This window comes from Canis aureus, chromosome 1, assembly GCF_053574225.1.
Source record: "Canis aureus isolate CA01 chromosome 1, VMU_Caureus_v.1.0, whole genome shotgun sequence".
NCBI classification, from domain to species: domain Eukaryota; kingdom Metazoa; phylum Chordata; class Mammalia; order Carnivora; family Canidae; genus Canis; species Canis aureus.
The window spans coordinates 106,669,903-106,688,140 of NC_135611.1; the positions used below are offsets into that span (position 1 = coordinate 106,669,903).

The following is an 18,238-nucleotide window of genomic DNA, read 5'->3' on the forward strand; positions in this document are numbered from 1 at the left end:
TGTATATTTCAGTACTTAATGGTTTATTCAAGTGCTTGATTTTTGCATAATTTTTGGCATTTTATATTTTTCTAGTAGTTTAACCATTTCATTTAAGTTTTTAAATGTTAGCCCATAGTTGGTCATAGTACTAATTATTTTTTTAAGTTTATTCCTTTATTTTTAAGGAAACTCTATACCCACCGTGGCGCTCGAACTCACAACCTCAAGATCAAGAGTTATGTGCTCTATTGACTGAGCTAGCCAGGTGCCCCTAATTACATTTTGTATCTCAGTCCTAGCTATAATTCTTCACTCTTATTGTTTGTATCTTATTTTTAGCCCCTTTATTTTTTTCTTATTCAGTTTTGCCAAAAAGTCAATCAATCTTAATAACTTTTTCAAAAATCAAAATAACTTCTTGTTTTGCTAGACTTTTCTTCCCCCTTTCATTCCACTGATTCCTGCCCCTCCCCTTTGTATCATTTGTTTTGCTCTTGTTTCAGTGGATCTTCTTTATTACTTATTTGCCCACTGTTTGCATTAGATTGCTTGCTCATTGTAGAAAAGAATTACTTGTTGGATCAAGTTTTATCAAGTTTTTTTTTCCATTTGTGGAGATTATCATCAGATTTTCCTCTGTTAACCAGTTACTGTGGAGAATTAATGAATTGATGAAATCAGATGGTAATATTTTATTTAGGATTTTTTTATTCACTAGAGAAATAGTCCGGTTTTCCTTGTTTTGTTTTTTTGTTTTGTTTTTGTTTTTATTTTTTTAGATTTATTTATTTATGAGAGACACACAGAGAGAGGCAGAGACACAGGCAGAGGGAGAAGCAGGCTCCCTGCGGGGAGCCCAATGTGGGACTTGATCTGGAGACTCCAGGATCACACCTTGAGCCAAAGGCAGATGCTCAACCACTGAGCCTCCCAGGCATCCCTGGTTTTCCTTGTTTATGCTGTTCTTGATTATTCTTTTTAAGATTTTATTTATTTATTTGACAAATAAAGAAGACAAGCAGTGGGGAGGAGCAGAGGGAGAGAGAGCAGCAAACTCCCTGCCAAGCAGGGTGCCAAGCACCCTATGAGAGGCTTGACCCCAGAACCCTGGGATCATGACCTGAGCTGAAGGCAGATGCCTAACTGACTGAGCCACCCCGGCGCCCCTGTTTTGACTATTTTTTTTTTTAAGAGATGGCTTTTTTTTTTTTTTAAGATTTTATTTATTTATTCATGAGAGACACACAGAGAGAGAGGCAGAGACACAGGCAGAGAGAGAAGCAGGTTCCATGCAGGGAGCCCGATGTGGGACTTGATCCCAGGGCCTCAGGATCACACCCTGGGCCAAAGGCAGGCACTAAACCGCTGGGCCACTGGGGCTGCTCTGTGGCTGTTCTGACTATTTTTAAAGATTTTTTAAAGTAATCTCTACACCCAATGTGGGATGCCAACCCACAACCCCGGAATCAAAAGTTGCATGCTCCACCAATTGACTCAGCCAGGCACCCCTGTCCCTGACTATTTTTTTGTGTGTTAACATTGTAGTAACCTCATTAAAATGAACTGAAGAATGTTACTTCTTTTTCTAATTTTTGGGCGGGTTTATACAAAGTTGCAAAGTTCATTCATGAAATGTTATACGAAGCAATGGTTATTGAGACAGGATGGTCTTGATGAAGGCTTAAACAAATTAATCAATGTGTGGATCAGAGAGCCCCATAAAAGAGCCACAAATTCTAAAATATGACAGGGCAGGGACCGCAGAGAATCAGGAAAGGATAATTATTTAACAAATGCTGTTAAGATCATTGGTTATCCTTAGAGGAAGAAATAAACTGGATTTATACATCACACCTCATAAACAACAACTTCAGGTGGATTGAAGACTTTCACATGGAAAGGAAAACTTTAAGAATGCGAGAAAATGTCCTTCACTTCTGGGGGCAGGGAAGGAATTCTTTTCTTTCTTTCTTTCTTTCTTTCTTTCTTTCTTTCTTTCTTTCTTTCTTTCGATTTTATTTATTTATTTATTTATTTGAAACAGAGAGGGAAGGAGAGAGAGAGAGAGAGCACAAGCAGGGGAAGCAGGAGAGGGAGAAGCAGGCTCCCCACTGAGCAGGGAGCCCGATACAGGACTTGATCCCAGGACCCTGGGATCATGCCCTGAGCCCAAGGCAGACACTCAACCACTGAGCCACCCTGGCGCCCCCTATGGCTAGTCTTCTTATACTCCCCCAGGGAAGGATTTCTTAAATGACTCCCCAAAAGTACTGTATGATACTATAATGATGGATATATGTCATTATACATTTGTCCAAACCCCCCAAACATACATCCCTAAGAGTGAGCCCTCAGGTAAACTTTGAGGGGTAATGTGTCCATGTAGGTTCAATTGTGGCAAATATATCCACTCCAGTGGGGGATGCTGATGATGGGGGAGGCTATGCATGTGTGAGGGTGGGGGTATAGGGGAAATCTCTGTACCTTCCTCTCAACCTTGTTGTCAACCTAAAACTACTCTCAAAAAAAAAAAAAAAAGAAAAGAAAAACTCATTTAAAAAACAAACCAAAAACCTAGGGGCGCCTGGCTGCTTCAGTCAGTGGAGTGTTCAACTCTTGATCTTGGGGTTGTACGTTCAAGCCCCACACTGGACATAGAGATTACTTAAAAAATAAAACCCTTTTTTTTTCTCTTAAAGCTAGCTACAGGGACACCTGGGTGGCTCAGTGGTTGAGCATCTGCCTTCGGCTCAGGTCATGATCCTGGAGTCCTAGGATCGAGTCCCACATAGGGCTCCCTGCATGAAGCCTGCTTCTCTCTCTGCCTATCTCTGCCTCTCTCTGTGTGTGTGTCTCTCATGAATAAATAAATAAATAAATAAATAAATAAATAATCTTAAAAAAAAAAAGCTAGCTACATCTGTAGCTACATACAGTAAGATATGTTTACAAGCTAAATTTTACCCCTCTCCATCGATTCATGTGTCAAAGCAGGTAGTACCTTAGAATGTGACTGTATCTTGAAATAAGGTCTTTAAAATGAAGCCCTTAGAGTGGACCATAATCCAAGCTGACTGGTGTCCTTGTAACAGGAAATTTGGACACACCGAGAGACACCAGGAATGCCTAAACACAGATGAAAGACTGTGTGAAGACACAAAAAAAGGCAGTTGTCTGCAAGCCACAGAGAGAGGCCTGTGAAGGAATCAACCTGCTGACACCTGCATCTTCAACTCCTACCTTCCAGAACTGTGAGAAAGAAAATTTCTGTTGTTTAAGCTTCCCTGTCTCTGGTGCTTTGTTATGGCAGCCCTAGAATACTAATGCAGGTATCATTGCTATAAAGCTCATAAACAAGCAAAACTAAATCATATGTTGTTTAGGGATACATACATATGTGCTACAGTAATCATGGAAATTGAGTGAAGGATGGACATGATTCAGGATAGTGGTTCAGGTGGGCATGAGGGCCAGCACAAGGAAAGAGTAGTAAGCAATAATATCCTAGTATTAAAATGAGTGGTGAATTAATGAGTGGTCTTTTTTTTCCTTAAAGATTATATTTATTTGAGAGAGAGAGAAGGAGCAGGGGGGAGGGGCAGAGGGAGAAGGAGAAGCAGACTCCCTGCTGAGCAGAGAGCCCGATGTGGGGCTCCATCCCAGAACCCTGAGATCATGACCTGAGCCAAAGGCAGACACTCAGCCACCCAGGTGCCCCTATGGCTGGTCTTCTCATTTCTTTCACATATACTACTTTCCATGTACCCACAATTACAAAATTGCCCAAAACAAGATTGTTTTTAAGGCAGAGCTGGTGTTCCACTTTCTGCCACCTCTGTCCTCCAAATCCCCCCCAGCTCTGGCTTCCTGCCCAGAAGGCTGCCAGGAGCTATCATGGCTCAGGGTCAGAACCTGAAGTCCAGTTGTGTTTAGAATAGGTAGAAATAGATTGAGAAGGGAAGGCGACTTGCCTCCTGCAGGAATTTCCAGAACCTGAGCTTACACTGCCATCTGGCCCAGCTCACACAACCACCTGTGCTTTGGAAAGAAGCAATTTGCTGCTGGAATGGGAGAGGCTGCCATTTTAGGATGAGGTGATAGCTTGAGGCTGGAGCAGAGGAGAGGTTGTTCAAAAGAATGAATAAAGAACATGGGGCTGAAAAAAAAAAAAAAAAAAAGAACATGGGCTGGCACAGAAAAACCTGTGGAAGCCAGGAGGGGGTCACGTTCAAAGTGAATCCCTGAGGACAGAAATATGACCTAAAACAAAAGAAGTTATTCTATTCTGTGCACACTTCCCTCAACTGGGCCTAGAAGGGAAAGATACACCTCACCTCATATATTCTGGTGGAGAATGTATAGCCTGAATCTAATCACCACAAGGAAATGTCAGAAACTCAAGTGAGGAACTTCTATTAAAAAAATAAAAGGTGGTCATTCTTCCAAAATGTCAATATCAGAAATATGGGAATGTTCCAGATTCGAGGAGACAGGACAACAATATGCAATACCTGACCCCAGACTGGATCCTGAACTGGAAAGGGAAAGTGCTCTGAGATACAGCATTTGGGCCAACTGATGAAATTGAGACACCACAAGGAGATTAGATAAAAAGTATTGAGTAAATGTTACATTTATTGAGGTCGATTGCTAAGAATAAGTCAGAGAGTATCTCTCTTCTTAGGAAATACCCACTGCAGTATTCAGGGGCAAAGGGTAATGGTGTGTGTAACTAATGCATGTATTGAGAAGCAAAAACTAAAAAATCTGCCCACCATCTATCTATAAACACAGATAAGTCCAGGGGCAAAGTTAACAGGAAGCATTTCTCCCAGTATGTGGCAGCTGTAAAGTGTCCCAACCACCCCCTTTGTGAGCAACTACTGCTATCTTACTCACTGAGAAAGTTTGCTCTCTAAAATCATAGGCTTTTAGAAACTTTATTGTTTGAAAATATATCCATAAGAATGAAACTTATCCTACTTTTCCCAGAATATCTAAGTCACTTTGATATAGACAAGAAGCCTCAATTTCCAGCCCTGATGCAGAGCTTTATATAGAGTTTCTGGGCATGGCATGCCACGTTTATCTTAACTTTACAGTTTCCAAGGAAACAGGATTCTGAGTCCACTTTGCAGTTCGTAACTGTTGACTCATTTATACACATCCCTGCTTTGCTCTGAAGCTACTAAAGCACCATTTCACTTAAATTTCACCAAAATTCTTCTCTTCCCCCAAATCGTATAAGTTGATCACAGCTTCTCCTTTGGGATGTGGTCTCCTTCCCTGCAATTGGTTAGTAAACTTGACTTTAATTCTTTCCTGATAATTGAGTTAGGATGGAGGGGTGGATGATGGATGGATGGATGGATGGATGGACAGATAGATAAATAATGATAAAGCCAAAGCAATGGGGTAAACTGTTAACAGTAGATAAATCTGCGTAGATACTATTTGTATTTGTGCAGGTTATTTGTAACCTTGAGATTATTTCCAAACAAAAAAGGTGTGTGTGTGTGTGTATGTGTGTGTGTGTTTTAAGGAAACTAAATTAGTTTGGACTAGTATTTAGCAAATTTTTTCGAGGCCAAGGAAGACTTTTTATATTGTATTTTATGTTGTAATTCAGTACATACTCAAGATACTCAAATTTTGAGAACTATTTCTTAACCATTTTCTATTCATTCTCATGTTTCTATGCACTTATGTTTTAAATAAATGCTTATTTATCAGTTTCCAATTATCTGTAAAATTCACCCGTATTTTTAAAAACTCTTGGAAAGGTCTCAGTACTGGTTACAGTCTAAGCCTAAATGAATGTTAGACGTCGCCTTGGGTTTGTCTTCCCGTTGACGCCTGACAGGACTACATTTCCCAAAGTACCTTGGGGTGAGGCCGGGCGGATGGGGAGCAGGGGTGTGTACTCTGATTGGAGACGGCCAAGTTCTGACCTGTCATGCTTTCTGGGCAATGTAAGCGAGCCTCACGTGGGAGGAGGAGGCGTGACTTGCGTGAGGTTCCCGATGGCTGCTGGGAAACGTGGTTCTGAGAAGGTAGAGGGCCCGCCGCTCGGACCCTTGGGATTTGTAGTCTTGGCAAACCGGGGCCGGCCGGGTTCTTCTTCCTCCGCTGGGTCATCGCAAGGATTGAGCCCATCTTCTACCACCGCCCTGCAATCTCTTCATGCATCGATCCCAGGCAGCTGCTGAGGCCTTCTCTGGTCCGCGACTCCGAGCTCTCAGACCGCAGGTGCTCCACAGAGAGCCAGGGCGGGGGCATTGGCAAACGCTGGCTTTTGGCAGGCATGGGAGGGCTCCTCGGAGGTGAGGGGGCAGGGTCCCTATGAACAGAACTGAGGAATCAGTCCAGAATGCAGCGTACAGGGCAGCTGAGCAGATGCTTAAACAGCTGAATTGATGCTCGCAAAATGCCCTCCACTGCGGGCCCCCCCACCCTATCTCTCTATGCGCGCCCAAGTCTATGTCCCTGGGCTTGTGACCAAACAGTGGTGACCTAGAGTAATGGATGGGGTGATGAGGAGAGCCCCTGACTCTGGGAGCCCAGGGAAGGCTCCTGAGTCAGCTTGGGGGGAGGCCAGGGAGGAAGAGAAGCAGAGATGGAACTCATCTCAAGATCCCAAAAATGGCCCGGGACAGGCATCTTTCTTCCTACAAAGAGCTGCGCTGTGCCAGGAGATGCTGGGGACGCAGAGTTGGTCATACCCAGCCCTGCCCAGCGAGGCTCTCCAGTCTGGCTGATCAGGGCTTAGGTCAGAAGAGAACCCAGCCGTTCTGGAACATTACAGGGGGCACCTAACCCTGCTGGAGGGAGGTGGGAGGGTTGTTCAGGGTAACACATTAGTTCTTGAGAGAACCTGTACATATATGCAAAGACAATGTCTGGACAGAGCATGCAGAGGTGAGGGTGAGGTTAAAATTGCCACGTGAGAGCCATATCTAATGTTGCAAGGACCTCTCAGTATCCAGCACTCTTCTAGATATTCTTACCCGCAATGTACAAATGGGGACACTGAGGCATCGAGGTTATATCTCACTTTATATTTCCTAAAGGTAAGTGGCCGAGATAGGATTAGAACCTGGGATGTCTAGCTCCGGAGTCCAGGCAGGTAACCACTGAACTGCTCCACATTGACCCACCCATCTTTCAGAATGTCAGGTCTCTAATGGTGGGCCCCTTCCAGGCAGTAGCAGATAAATGCCCATCCATGCCTGACTAATGTGCCCTCTGGTCGCCTAGAAGACATCCTGCTGTATCTTCCCAACTCCAGGAAACAAGTTCAGAGGGGGAAGAATTTTGAGCAATGTTTTCAGTTCCCTGATTGAAGCCTTCCTGACCAGAGCACCCCTCCACCCTGCCACCTCCCCCACCCTGTCACCTCCCCCACCCTGCCACCTTCCCCACCATTCCCCATTCTGTTACTCCTATCTATGGGGACTGTGGGGCTGAGAAATGACAGAGCTGAGATGACAGGGATGGCTCATTCCTCCCACCGGTGGATCCAATGGTGACATTTTAGGCTGGTGGTACCACAGCTGAAGGAGAGGGAGGGATGGAGATATAAGGACAGACACGGCACACTCCAGTTCCTGGGCCCCATGATGACGTCAGGGTCAGGATCATGTTGCCAGTATTGGGGGGAAGACAGTGGGTGATTCCAGAATAAGAGCTCCTCCCTCAAAGAGACTGTCCTCAATGCAGAGGCCAGGCTGGCCCACTCCCGAGTGTTCTCAGGGAACAAAGATGTGAAAAAGGCAGTGAAAGAAAGGTAGCATGTGACTCACATTCAACCATTTTTGAAACACTCACTTTCCTAGGTTCACCTGAATTTCCCAAGAGTTAATGCAAGGTGGGATAATTGTGCCCATGTTCAGGTGGGGAAACTGAGGCACAGAGAAGGAAAGGGACTGGCTTATGGCACACTAGGAGGGAGCCTAAGTTTCCAGGCTGTATACATTAAGTTTGCTTCTCAACACATGCCCCTGAGGTTGAGGAAGGGAGTAGGGCAGGGCCTGACATTACATGATGCTAAGGAACCATCTGGTGGAACGAGTTTGAGATACACTAATTAAAATTAAATGGTTTTTTTCCTGCAGGACTTGTCAGAACCTTTAGCTCCTTTGTATTTCTCAGACCTCTTTGACCTGCACCAAGGCCAAGGCCTGGACAATGCCTGACAGGCCCTGTGTCGCAAAGGTCGTGAGTGGGACACGATGGAGCTGGAGGCGTCAGCAACGTGTGCATGCGTGTACTTTGGGCATTTGTGTGCAGGAGCAGATGATGTGTGTGTATATATATAGATGTGTGTGTGTGTGTGTGTGTTCTCCATCCTTCTGATTCTGGGGCTCAAATAATATCTGTAAAAACGGAACGGGATAGGCATCCAAAGGCCAGGGTCTTGCCCTTCCAGGGCTTGCCCCTCAACGCGACAGACCAAAAGTGCCTCCACTGCTAGCTCAAGTCAGATTCCAGAAGGCTTTATTAGCGCGGAACTTAGCCTGATGCCAAGAAAGACACAGGAGTGTAAGGGCTCTCGGCTCCGCAGAAAGCCCCCCCGGGATCGTCCAGCCAAGGGGGGGGGTACACACTTCCATCCGTGGGCAGGGAGAGAGGGAGGGAAGGGCATTCTCCAGGATGAACAGCCCAGCCAGAGGGCGAGTGGTGGGCTGGACTGGAGACGCGAGGACCGGCCCCGCTAGAAGGGGTACTCGCAGACGTAGTAGAGGCGGCGTTCGCAGTCGTGGTCCCACCAGGAGCCGTCGTCCGAGGCCTGCGCCACGCAGTTCTCCAGCGTGCCGCCGTTGGGCTGGTTGGGGCTGAGCGGGTGCGGCGCGGGGCTGGGCCCGGCGCCGGGCTCCGGACGGGGCGCGCGGTGCCAGGCGAAGAAGGACACGCGCTGGCCGTTCTCGAAGAGGTAGAGTCCCTCGGCGCGCCTGTCGTGCACGCCCAGCCACACTGGCCAGTTATAAGGGGCGAGCGCTGCGCGCAGGTAGCGCGTGAGCGCCTCCATCTGCTGGCGGTCCGCGGGCTGCGCCAGGCTCCCGCCCCGCGCCACACACCGCGCCTGCGCCGCTGCCTGCGCCTCGAAGTCGCGCGATAGCAGGAAGCACTTGTGACCAAGGCGCAGCCCCTTCAGGCAGCCTGCGGGCGGGGCGGGGCGGGGCGGGGCGGGGTCAGGCATCTCCGGGGCGGGGAGAGGGCGGGGTCGGGGCCTCCGGGGCGGGCTGCGAGGGGGCGGGGTCGGAACCGCTGGGAGGCGGGGAGTTAGGCCCGCCGGGGGTGGGGCCAGACTGCGGGAACTGGACCGTAGGGGGCGTGGCGCGGCCCGAGTCGGCAACGCTCCACAGCGCCGCTGGACGCCCCTACGGCACGCCCGCTCTCCGCGCTCACCCTGCCGGCTACTCTAAGCTCCCCGTAAGCCCGTACCTCCAAATCTCTAGGAACCCTGTGTCTCTCCAGAGGTTTCTGGGCCCCTTCCTCCCACCGGCCCTCCTCTTGACCCGGATCGTCCCACTTCCCGGCCCCGCGCGATGCGGACTCACCCTCTAAGCGGCCGTGCTCGCGCTCCGCGCGGCTCTGCGCCTCCTGCAGGGCTTCCACGGCGTCGCGGGTGTCGCCTGCCGCCTCCCGCAGCTGCCGCAGCCCCCGAGTCAGCTCGACCATGCGGGTGTCTAACGCGTGCAGACGGACGTGCAGCTGGTGCAGGCCTGCGTCCAGGCCGGCCAGGCGGCCCACTGCGGACAGACGGGGCGCACGCTGAACGGGACCCGCGGGGTGGGGACCAAAGGGTCTGGAGGGACTTAGGGCTTCCGGGGACGGAGTTGGGGTGGGGAGCACTCGGGATTCCTGGAAGATGGGGCCAGTGGCCTCGGGCTCTTGGGGAGGCAAGGCCAGGCACCCGGAGCTCCAGGGACGTGGGATTATCAGCTGGGCGGTGGGCAATTGAAAGTTCCTGGGCAGTGAAACGAAGGTACATTTTTGAGAAAAATGACCGCGGAGGCCTGGGGGCAGGGCGGAGCTAACGATTACTCACGGATATAAGTGACGGTGTCCTCAGGGGTGGGAGAGGGACTGGGGCCAGTGTACGGGGTTGCCGTTGCTTCCTCCTCTTCCTCCCCCTGACCGTCCTCCTCGGTTCCCCAGGTCTCCTTGTCTTCAGGGATTCCCTCAGGATTTTCATCCCCCCTCCCAGCTGGCAGCCCCAGGGCCTCCTGCAAATGCTGAGGCAGGGAACGGATGATTAGGGGCAGCCCAGCTGCGTTCTGACGCCCCACACGCTCCAGCAACCCCTTTACAGCTGTAAGCTCTGCCCCAGAGTCCCTTGTCTGAACCCATCATCCCATCCTTTGAGCCTGTCCCATCACTCTCCCTAGCCCATTTCCCCAACCCTGGAAGACCCTCCTCCCCACACCCCCAGCTCCCCGCGAGAGTCCTAAGCAACTCACCTTCAGCATCAGGGCTTCCCTCTCACGCTCCTCCTCTTGGGCGCCTCCCCAGACCCCCTCCCATTCTCGGTCTGCTCCTCTAGCCCCATGGCTGAAGCCCAGGAGCTGAGGGACCACCAGGGCCCCAAGCAGCCAGGCTGCCTGCATCAGACTGGGCTCCGCAGCACTCAAGGCTGCAGAGGGATCTCTGGGAAGGGGATGTCTCTGGGAACTGGAGTGCACACAAATCACTAGCCCCTGGTCCCTTCCCTCCCAGCTCTTGTCTGTGTCCACCGTCTGCTTGTCTGTTGGTCCCTGCTCTTCTGTGTGTGTGTGTGTGTGTGTGTGTGTGTCTCTCCCCGCCTCTCTTGGCTCCCCTGAGGCCCTGCCTCTGTGGCCGGAAACCTCCAACGTTCCAAAGCCTGGATCCCGCCTTGGGTCTTCCCACATACCCCCCCTCTTCCCACTTTCCAGAGCTCACTTCCGCCCTCCTCTTTTCTTCCACCATGGCCAAAAGCTCAGATGGCCCGGAGAGGATGGAGCTGGCTCTCCAAGGGATCCTGGGGACACAACCTCTGCCCAGGACACAACCTCAGAGGGATTCTTGGAGCTTGGCTCTGCTCCCTACTCCTCCTCCTGGCCACTCCTCAGGAGCAGGGAGACTAGAGGGTCTCCAAAGGTTTTTATTACCCTGCGGCCACCATCGCCCACGCCCCCTCCTGGAGGAGGCTTTCCCACGGTTTGCAGGCTCTAGGGCACCTCCTGCCCCCAGAGCTCCCTTCCTGGCCTCAAGTCATTGCCCCAGGATGAAAATGAGTATGTGTCCCTGTCTGTGGGGACACGTATAAAGAGCATGCATGTCGCTGTATATGCAACTCTAGAAGGCAGGGCTCTGGGATTCATTTGCTGTACTTTCCTGGAAGCCTCCTGCAGGCCAGGCCCTGGGTGGGGCAGTGCTGGGGACTCCAGCTCCTCACAGACTTGCAGACTGTAGGGCAGAAGGGGAGGAGGGAGGGTTGGCTGGTGGTGGTCAAGGAAGCTTTCTCCAGAGGTGGAGTAGACAGACCGCAGCGCTGGGTGCACGGAGCTCTGAGCGTTCAGCCAAGTGCTTCATCTCTCGACTGGACCACTGCAGTCACCTCCTCCTGGCTCTCCCCCTCCCTTCTCCCGAGCCCCTCCAATCCACGCTGCTTGCCGCAGCCAGAGCAATGCTTCCAAACCGTAAATCAGATCACGTCACTCCCCACTCCCCTGCTCCCCCAGCTTCCCATCACATGCAGGAGGGAAGCCAAACACTGTCCTCAGCACTGGCCTGGCCTGCACAGTGGGGGGCTGGGAAGGATGGGCCCTTTGTACCTCTGCAAGCTCATGCCCCCCCTTGCCCCCCAGGCTCCAGCCACACTGCCCTCTTCACTATTTCCTGGATGTCAAGCTCCCTCCGACCTCAGAGCTTTTGCACTAGACTTTTACTCCAAATGCTCTTCCCCCTGCTCCTTCTCATTACTGAGGTCTCAGCTCACTGAGCCCTTCCCTATCATATCCAAAAGAAGCTGCACCTCTACCAATTAACACCCCATTTTATCTTGTTGGTACAATCAAGAACTGACATTGTTTTTTTTATTGCCGGACTCTTGCCAATGAAGGCAGGCATTCTTGTTCATTGCTTTATCCCCAGAGCTAGACCAGGGCCAATCCAGCACACAGTAGGTGCTCAATCAGTCTGCTAAGTAAGGAAGGAAATAGCTATTCCTGGTGGGGTAACAGTTTAGCCAAAAGACTGAAGGCTTGACCACCATGTTTAGGTGGCACCCCGACTTCCCTGGGGCAAGGGCACAGGGGCATCCAGGGTGGGGGTAGCCAGGGTGGAGGTGGTGAAGGCAGTGGGAGAGAAGCTGCAGAGGCAAAGGAAGCAGGAGGCCATGCCATGCCCACTCTATGCCAGACCCGTGAGTCATGCAGGGCTTTCCCAGCCTGGGCCTGGCTAGGTTGTGCCAGTGCACATGATGTTTAGCAGCCAGGGATTGCAGAGCCCACTCTTCAAGAGAAGAAACTGAGGCTCAGAGAAGGGATGGCGCAATCTGCTGGAGGGCACCAGTGTGGCAGCAGCTGGCAGAGGCTTCCAGGTCAAAGCAAGGGCAGGGCACGCTAGAAGCCCCAGGGGGGCCTTGGAAGTCCACTCATCCAGTCTTCCCTTTTCCAAGAAAGCAGAAGACAGTGTGACATTAAGGCAGGCTGCTCACCGTCTCAGAGCCTAGGCCATTCAGGTGCCTATTAGGGGCCTGGGGGACCCCTCCCTAGCAGAGAGAGGCCTGGAGAGAGAATGCACAGGCCAGGAAAGTCCTTGTAAACCATAGAGGGGTGCACAGCCTCCCTCGCTGCTGGTGCCAATGTGGGCAGCTGTGCTCTCCCCGGGGCCCAGATGCTCACCACCTGGACTGGTAAGTATGCATCTAGAGAGAGGCCTCCTGAAGCTGGGCTGGCTCATACCCCGGTACCCTGGAGCCCACAGCCGGAGATGCACATCCAGAGGCGTCCCTAGAACTGCCCTCTGCGTTGCCTGTGCTCCAGCTGGTGGGCGGTCCTGGAGAAGCTGGTGGAGCTAGAAGAAGGATAGGAACCTCTCACCATTGCCTTGTGGGAACTGCCCTGCCTGTGTGGTATGTCCCAGGCACCAGGGACCTGAGCTGTGAGGAGATCTTGGGTGTGTCTGTGTATAATGAAGGAGGACATGCAGCTATGGCATGCCTCATAGTGAACAACAGTGGCATAGAGACTGAGCCAGCCTACCTGTCCCTGATCCTTGGTACCACCTCTTTATAGCTAGGTGACCTTGGGCTTCTCTGTGCCCCAGTTTCCTGCTCAGGAAAATGGGGATGGTGAAAATCCACAGCCCAAAGGATTGATGTGAAAAGTCGATGAGTGAATCCAGAGCAGAGCCTGGCACACAGGAAGTGCTCAAGAAATGTCAGCTAGGAGGGGAGCTGTGGCACTATGTTGTGCCTTTAACTGGATGTGTGCACACACCTGTGAAATGGTGAGGTGGGTGAGTGTGATGGGGCTGCATGCACATGTCTCCTTATAGTCGCGTGCCTCTGTTTCTGGCATGCGTGTGAGCTGGAGATCTGAGCATGCCCACCTGGGTGCTTGCCCCTCTGGGTGAGGGGGTTACTGCTGTGCTGCGTGTCTGCCCTGGACAGCGGGTGTGATATGTACATGTAGCTAGGTGTGTTTGTGGTGATGTACACTCAGGTATGTTAGGTCATGCATGCCTTGGAGAGTATGTATATGGGGTAATGTGCACACGTTCCTAGCAGGGCCAGCTAGTGACTCTAAGCACCTGTGCCTTGGGGGAAGATGTGTGTGTGTGTGTGTATTTGTGTGTGTGTGTTTGGGGGGACAGAAATCTATAGCTCTCACAATCCAGTTTGGAAATGTAGAGTCTAGCAACAAATATTCACTGTGTCCTACTGTGTGTAGAGGGGTTGGGAAGCGCTGTGGGAAGGGGCGGTCCTGGTGTGTGTGTGTGTGTGTGTGTGTGTGTGTGTGTGTGTGTGTGTGGAGCGGTACCCTTAGGGGGGCGGGGCCCCATGGTCCGGGTAGGGAGCAAGCAGGGGTAGAGCCCCCTTGGGTTATCTGGTGGCGATGAGGATGGGGGGGAGGCAGGGGAGGGGGTGGAGCCGGCTGGGGGGATGGGCGAGGTTTGGGGGCGCGGGGAGGGGCGATATCTCCTCTGCTGGCTCCGGAGGGAGGGGAGAGGGCGGAGGGAGGGGAGGGAGAGAGGGAGGGAGAGAGAGAGACAGGGTGAGGGAGAGACAGTGAGAGCGAGAGAGCGAGAAGGGAGGCAGAGGAGGCGCGGAGCGGGCGGCGGCGGCGGCGGCGGCGGCGGCGGCGGCTTGAGGAAGAGGAGGAGGAAGAGCAGGCGGAGACGCCGCGCCCGGAGCCGGCCGGACCGAGCCGGGGGCGGGCTAGCCCGGAGGGGCGCGGCGGCCGCGGCAGAAGGGGGGGCGCTCTGCGGATGGCCAGGCCCGGCCCGCGGGGGGGGTGAGGTCCTCGGCCCCCCCGCCCTCCCCCCCGGCCCCCGCCCGCCCCCTCCCCGGCCCGCTCGCCCTCCGGGGCGGTGGGGCATGGCCTGAGGGTCCCCCGTCTCCGGGGGGGTGGGGGGTGGGGGGAGGGGGGAGGGGCCGCGGGCGCCGCCGACCGGGACTCAGCAGCCCCGCCAGGCAGGTAAGGGGGCCGAAAACCCGGGGGTTTCGGGGAGTTGCGGGGCCGGGGCCGGGGCCGGGGCCGCGGGAGGGGGCAGGGGCGCCCCGGACGTCCTTGGCCGCGCGCCGGGCTCCCGGCCCGGGTGTGCGGTGGGGGGTGGGGTGAGGAGGGGAGCGTTGCCCCGGGCGACGCCAAATTGGGTTACGCCCCGGTCCCCCGTGCCCCGTCCCAGATAGCAGACTTGAGGGGAGGATGCGCCCCCCCATCCCCCCGCCCATAAGGCCCCCAGCCCGCTGCCCCGTGCTCCCAGGCCAAGGGCTCGGTCGCTGTACCCACCTCCTGGCCCTGCCCGGCCACTCCCCCGCCTCGCCCACCCCGGCGGACCGGGGCCCTTGACCCCTTCTGCAGCCCCGCCGCGGGAGGCTCCTCCCCTAGGTCAGCGTGGTTCCCTGCCCCTCCGTCGGGGGTCTGGGCCTTGGCCTCCTCCGCCCCCTTGGGCCCACTCTGGTTCCTGCCTCTCCTTCTAGTCTCCTCCAATCCCCTCCCACCCTCTTTCGAGCCTCCCTTCTTCCCCACCCGTCTCCTCTCCTTCTCCACCGGCCGGCGCGCCCCCTCGGCTCCCGCCTCCGAGTCCCGCTCCCGGGTGCCCCCGCCCCCTCTCCCCGGCCCGGGGCTCTCCCCCACCAGTTTCTCAGCCCCAGCCCCGGCTCCTCTCCCCGCCTTTCCCCGCCTCTCTCCGCCTCCATTCATTCTCCCGGGCCCGGCTCTCGGCCACACCAGCCGCCCCCTGTCCCCCCGCAGCCTCGCAGGGCACCCCCTCTCTCCCCTTCTCCACCCCCCCCCCCCCCCGCCGATTCCTCAGCCCGTCTCAGTACCAGCTGCGTGCCAGCTATTCTTAGCCGCGGAGCGTTTGATTCATGCCGCCCCGGCGGAGTGTGCCCGCTCCCTCCCTCGGGCCTGAGGGGGAGGGGCCGGAGCTGGTCTGGGGGGTGGGGGGCAGCCGCACGCGCTGGGGAGCCGGGGCCAGCTTTGCTTTCATCCCCCTGGCCACCCCATTAAGTGCCCGGCTGAGGCTGGGGTCAGCCAGGGTCAGCCGAGGGGGAGTGGCAGCGGACTCCGGGTCCGGAGGTGGGATGTGGAGTGTGGGGGGAGCCGTAGGCTGCCGAGGGAGGGGGGTACCTCCGCACGGACCAGGTGGGGCAGCTCTGCTGGGTACCTGGAGGGGGAGGGGGCTTCGCAACCTGGCCATGCATGGGGGAGGGGTGGGCCAGCTCGTGGTTAAGCTGCTCACTCACCCACAGCTCTTGGAACTGTCCTGCCCCCACACTCATTTTGTCTTCCCCCAACCCCCAACCCCCCCAGCCCATCCCCACTCCCCCAAAGTCAGCAGTACCCTCCACTGCTTCCCATCTCCATGGCAACGGTGCAGGAGCTGGGCCTGGTGTGGGGGGGAGGGACCAGACCAGACATTCTGGTTTCCGGTGCTGGGGTGGGAGACTGGGAGAAGCAGAGGGAGGTGGACCCCATTTGGGACCCAGGCTTATAAGGCCACCTCAGGAGAGAATAGTGGGGGACCTGAAGATTACTTCCCACCCCAGTCCTCCAGACCATCATCCCACTTCTTAGCCACCCTCCCAGCCCCCAGTCTCCCTCTGAGTGGATCTGCCAGTACCAGGCAATGCTGATCCACCTGTCCTGTGGTGCCAGTCCTCAGATGTGCCCACAGGTTATCCACAACCACCCCACACTGACCCAGGCCACTGCACCCACTCACGGGATGGGCCCTCCCAGGTCAGTCTCCCCACCTACCCACACCCCTCTCTCAGGATGCCTCCAACAGCCTGCAGCGGCCATCTCTTGTGGTTCCCTTGGGGACACCCCATGCATGATGCTCTGCCCTGTGACACCCCTATCTTAGTGTCCTCGCTCCCCTGGGACACCGATTCCCAGCAGTCCTCTGCACACGTTGTCAGCCACACTTCAGTGAAGTCACTGGTTCCACCCGCTCCCAGGCACCACTCCCGGGCACCACGCGGCCTCCCACTTCTGCCATCCCAGGCTCACGACACCTCTGTCTCCCCATTACTACATTTCAGCCTCCCCCCACCAGGTATCCAAGAGGAGGACTGGAGGACCTTGGGTGAGGGGCTAGGTTGGGGCCAGGAGGGCAGGATGCCGGTGGGTCGTCCACCTGTCTGTCCTCAGCTAATTTTAGCTGCATTTTCCGTGGCCTGCCAAAGTGGGCCAGTAGCTCCCGCGGTGATTCTGCGGTTTCTGGGACACTGCCATGCTGGGTCAGCGGCAAAGTGGGGCGCAGGACGGGTGGGGGTCTGCGAGCAGGGCCAAGGGCAAGGAAGGAGACCTGCTGGAAGCGTGGTGGCGATGGGCGTGTGTGAGCGGAGGCCGCAGGAGTAGCTGGGGGTGTGTCCGGCCTCCTTCCTGTCTACCTGGGGCACGCGGGGCAGCTGCCCTAGACTGCTTGTCCAGGAGGGTGGCTGTGGCCTCTAAGAGCCCTGGGCTCCTCACCTGACAGTTGCCCTTGGCCCCAGCAGCCGCCTGTGATGCTGCTGTCCCCTGTCGCCCCGTGGCCCCACGATGACCCACAGCCCCGCGTCAAGCGAGGAAGAGGAACGCCACAGTGCCAGCGAGTGTCCCGAGGGGGGCTCAGAGTCCGACAGCTCCCCAGACGGGCCCAGCAGAGGCCCCCGGGGGACCCGGGGCCAGGGCAGCGGGGCACCTGGTAGTCTGGCCTCCACCCGAGGCCTCCAGGGCCGCTCCATGTCTGTCCCGGACGACGCCCACTTCAGCATGATGGTCTTCAGGATTGGCATCCCGGACCTGCACCAGACAGTGAGTGATGGACTGCCTGCTGGCCAGCGGGGGACGGGGACCCAGGCCCTCGTGAGGAGGCTTCTGGTGCTGGGTGTCTTTTTTTTTTTTTTAAGATTTTATTTATTTATTCATGAGAGACACAGGGAGAGAGAGAGAGAGAGAGAGAGAGAGAGAGAGAGAGAGGCAGAGACAAGACACAGGCAGAGGGAGAAGCAGGCTCCATGCAGGGAGCCTGGTGTGGGACTCCATCCCGGGTCTCCAGGATCATGCCCTGGGCTAAAGGCAGCACTAAACTGCTGAGCCACTTGGGCTGCCCAGGTGCCGGGTGTCTTCCCACTCAGGCCCCCATTTCCAGACCCCCAGTTGCTTCCCCCCGGGGTTCCCCTCCTGTCCCCAGAATCACCCCACCCCCTTTCCAAACCACCTCAGGCTCCTCCCTGTCACCTCCCCAACCAGAAATGTCTGCGCTTCAACCCCGATGCCACCATCTGGACAGCCAAGCAGCAGGTGCTCTGCGCCCTGAGCGAGAGCCTGCAGGATGTGCTCAACTATGGTCTGTTCCAGCCGGCCACCTCAGGCCGTGATGCCAACTTCCTGGAGGAGGAGCGGCTGCTTCGGGAGTACCCCCAGTCTTTTGAGAAGGGGGTGCCCTACCTGGAGGTGAGGCCCACAGCTTCCCAGCTTGGTCACAGAGGAGAGAAGGCATGCCCTGTTGTCCTCTCAGTGAAGCCCTTGCCTTCCAAGGAAAACTCAGTGGGCTTTTCCAGATCTCCTAAGCG

General features: G+C 54.9%; 2 protein-coding genes and 1 long non-coding RNA gene across 10 annotated transcripts in view; 1 reads left to right on the plus strand and 2 right to left on the minus strand.

Moving 5' to 3' along the window:
• Positions 1–4,906: 4,906 nt before the first annotated feature.
• LOC144281266 (uncharacterized) lies at positions 4,907–7,224 on the minus strand. Its single transcript, XR_013349804.1, has 2 exons — positions 5,934–7,224; positions 4,907–5,268 (listed from the first exon to the last, which is right to left on the minus strand). It is a non-coding gene; the product is annotated as an uncharacterized LOC144281266 (long non-coding RNA).
• A 1,232-nt stretch (positions 7,225–8,456) lies between these two features.
• CLEC11A (C-type lectin domain containing 11A) lies at positions 8,457–11,636 on the minus strand. Its single transcript, XM_077844145.1, has 4 exons — positions 10,446–11,636; positions 10,034–10,220; positions 9,543–9,734; positions 8,457–9,141 (listed from the first exon to the last, which is right to left on the minus strand). Exons 1-4 carry the CDS (start codon positions 10,872–10,874, stop codon positions 8,696–8,698), a joined length of 1,254 nt encoding a protein of 417 aa, XP_077700271.1. The 5' UTR covers positions 10,875–11,636; the 3' UTR covers positions 8,457–8,695.
• A 2,924-nt stretch (positions 11,637–14,560) lies between these two features.
• The window catches only part of SHANK1 (SH3 and multiple ankyrin repeat domains 1), a 45,730-nt gene continuing 42,052 nt past the window's right edge, over positions 14,561–18,238 (plus strand). For 5 of the 8 annotated variants that reach the window (XM_077844091.1, XM_077844114.1, XM_077844119.1 and 2 more), the window contains exons 1-3: positions 14,562–14,648; positions 17,180–17,477; positions 17,916–18,119. In XM_077844091.1, coding sequence (XP_077700217.1) covers positions 17,223–17,477; positions 17,916–18,119 — 459 coding nt within the window. In that variant the 5' untranslated portion in view covers positions 14,562–14,648; positions 17,180–17,222. Of the gene's footprint in view, positions 14,649–16,644; positions 16,738–17,176; positions 17,478–17,915; positions 18,120–18,238 lie in introns of those variants that run through there. The other 3 variants (XM_077844131.1, XM_077844101.1, XM_077844109.1) reach the window with 3 other exon arrangements.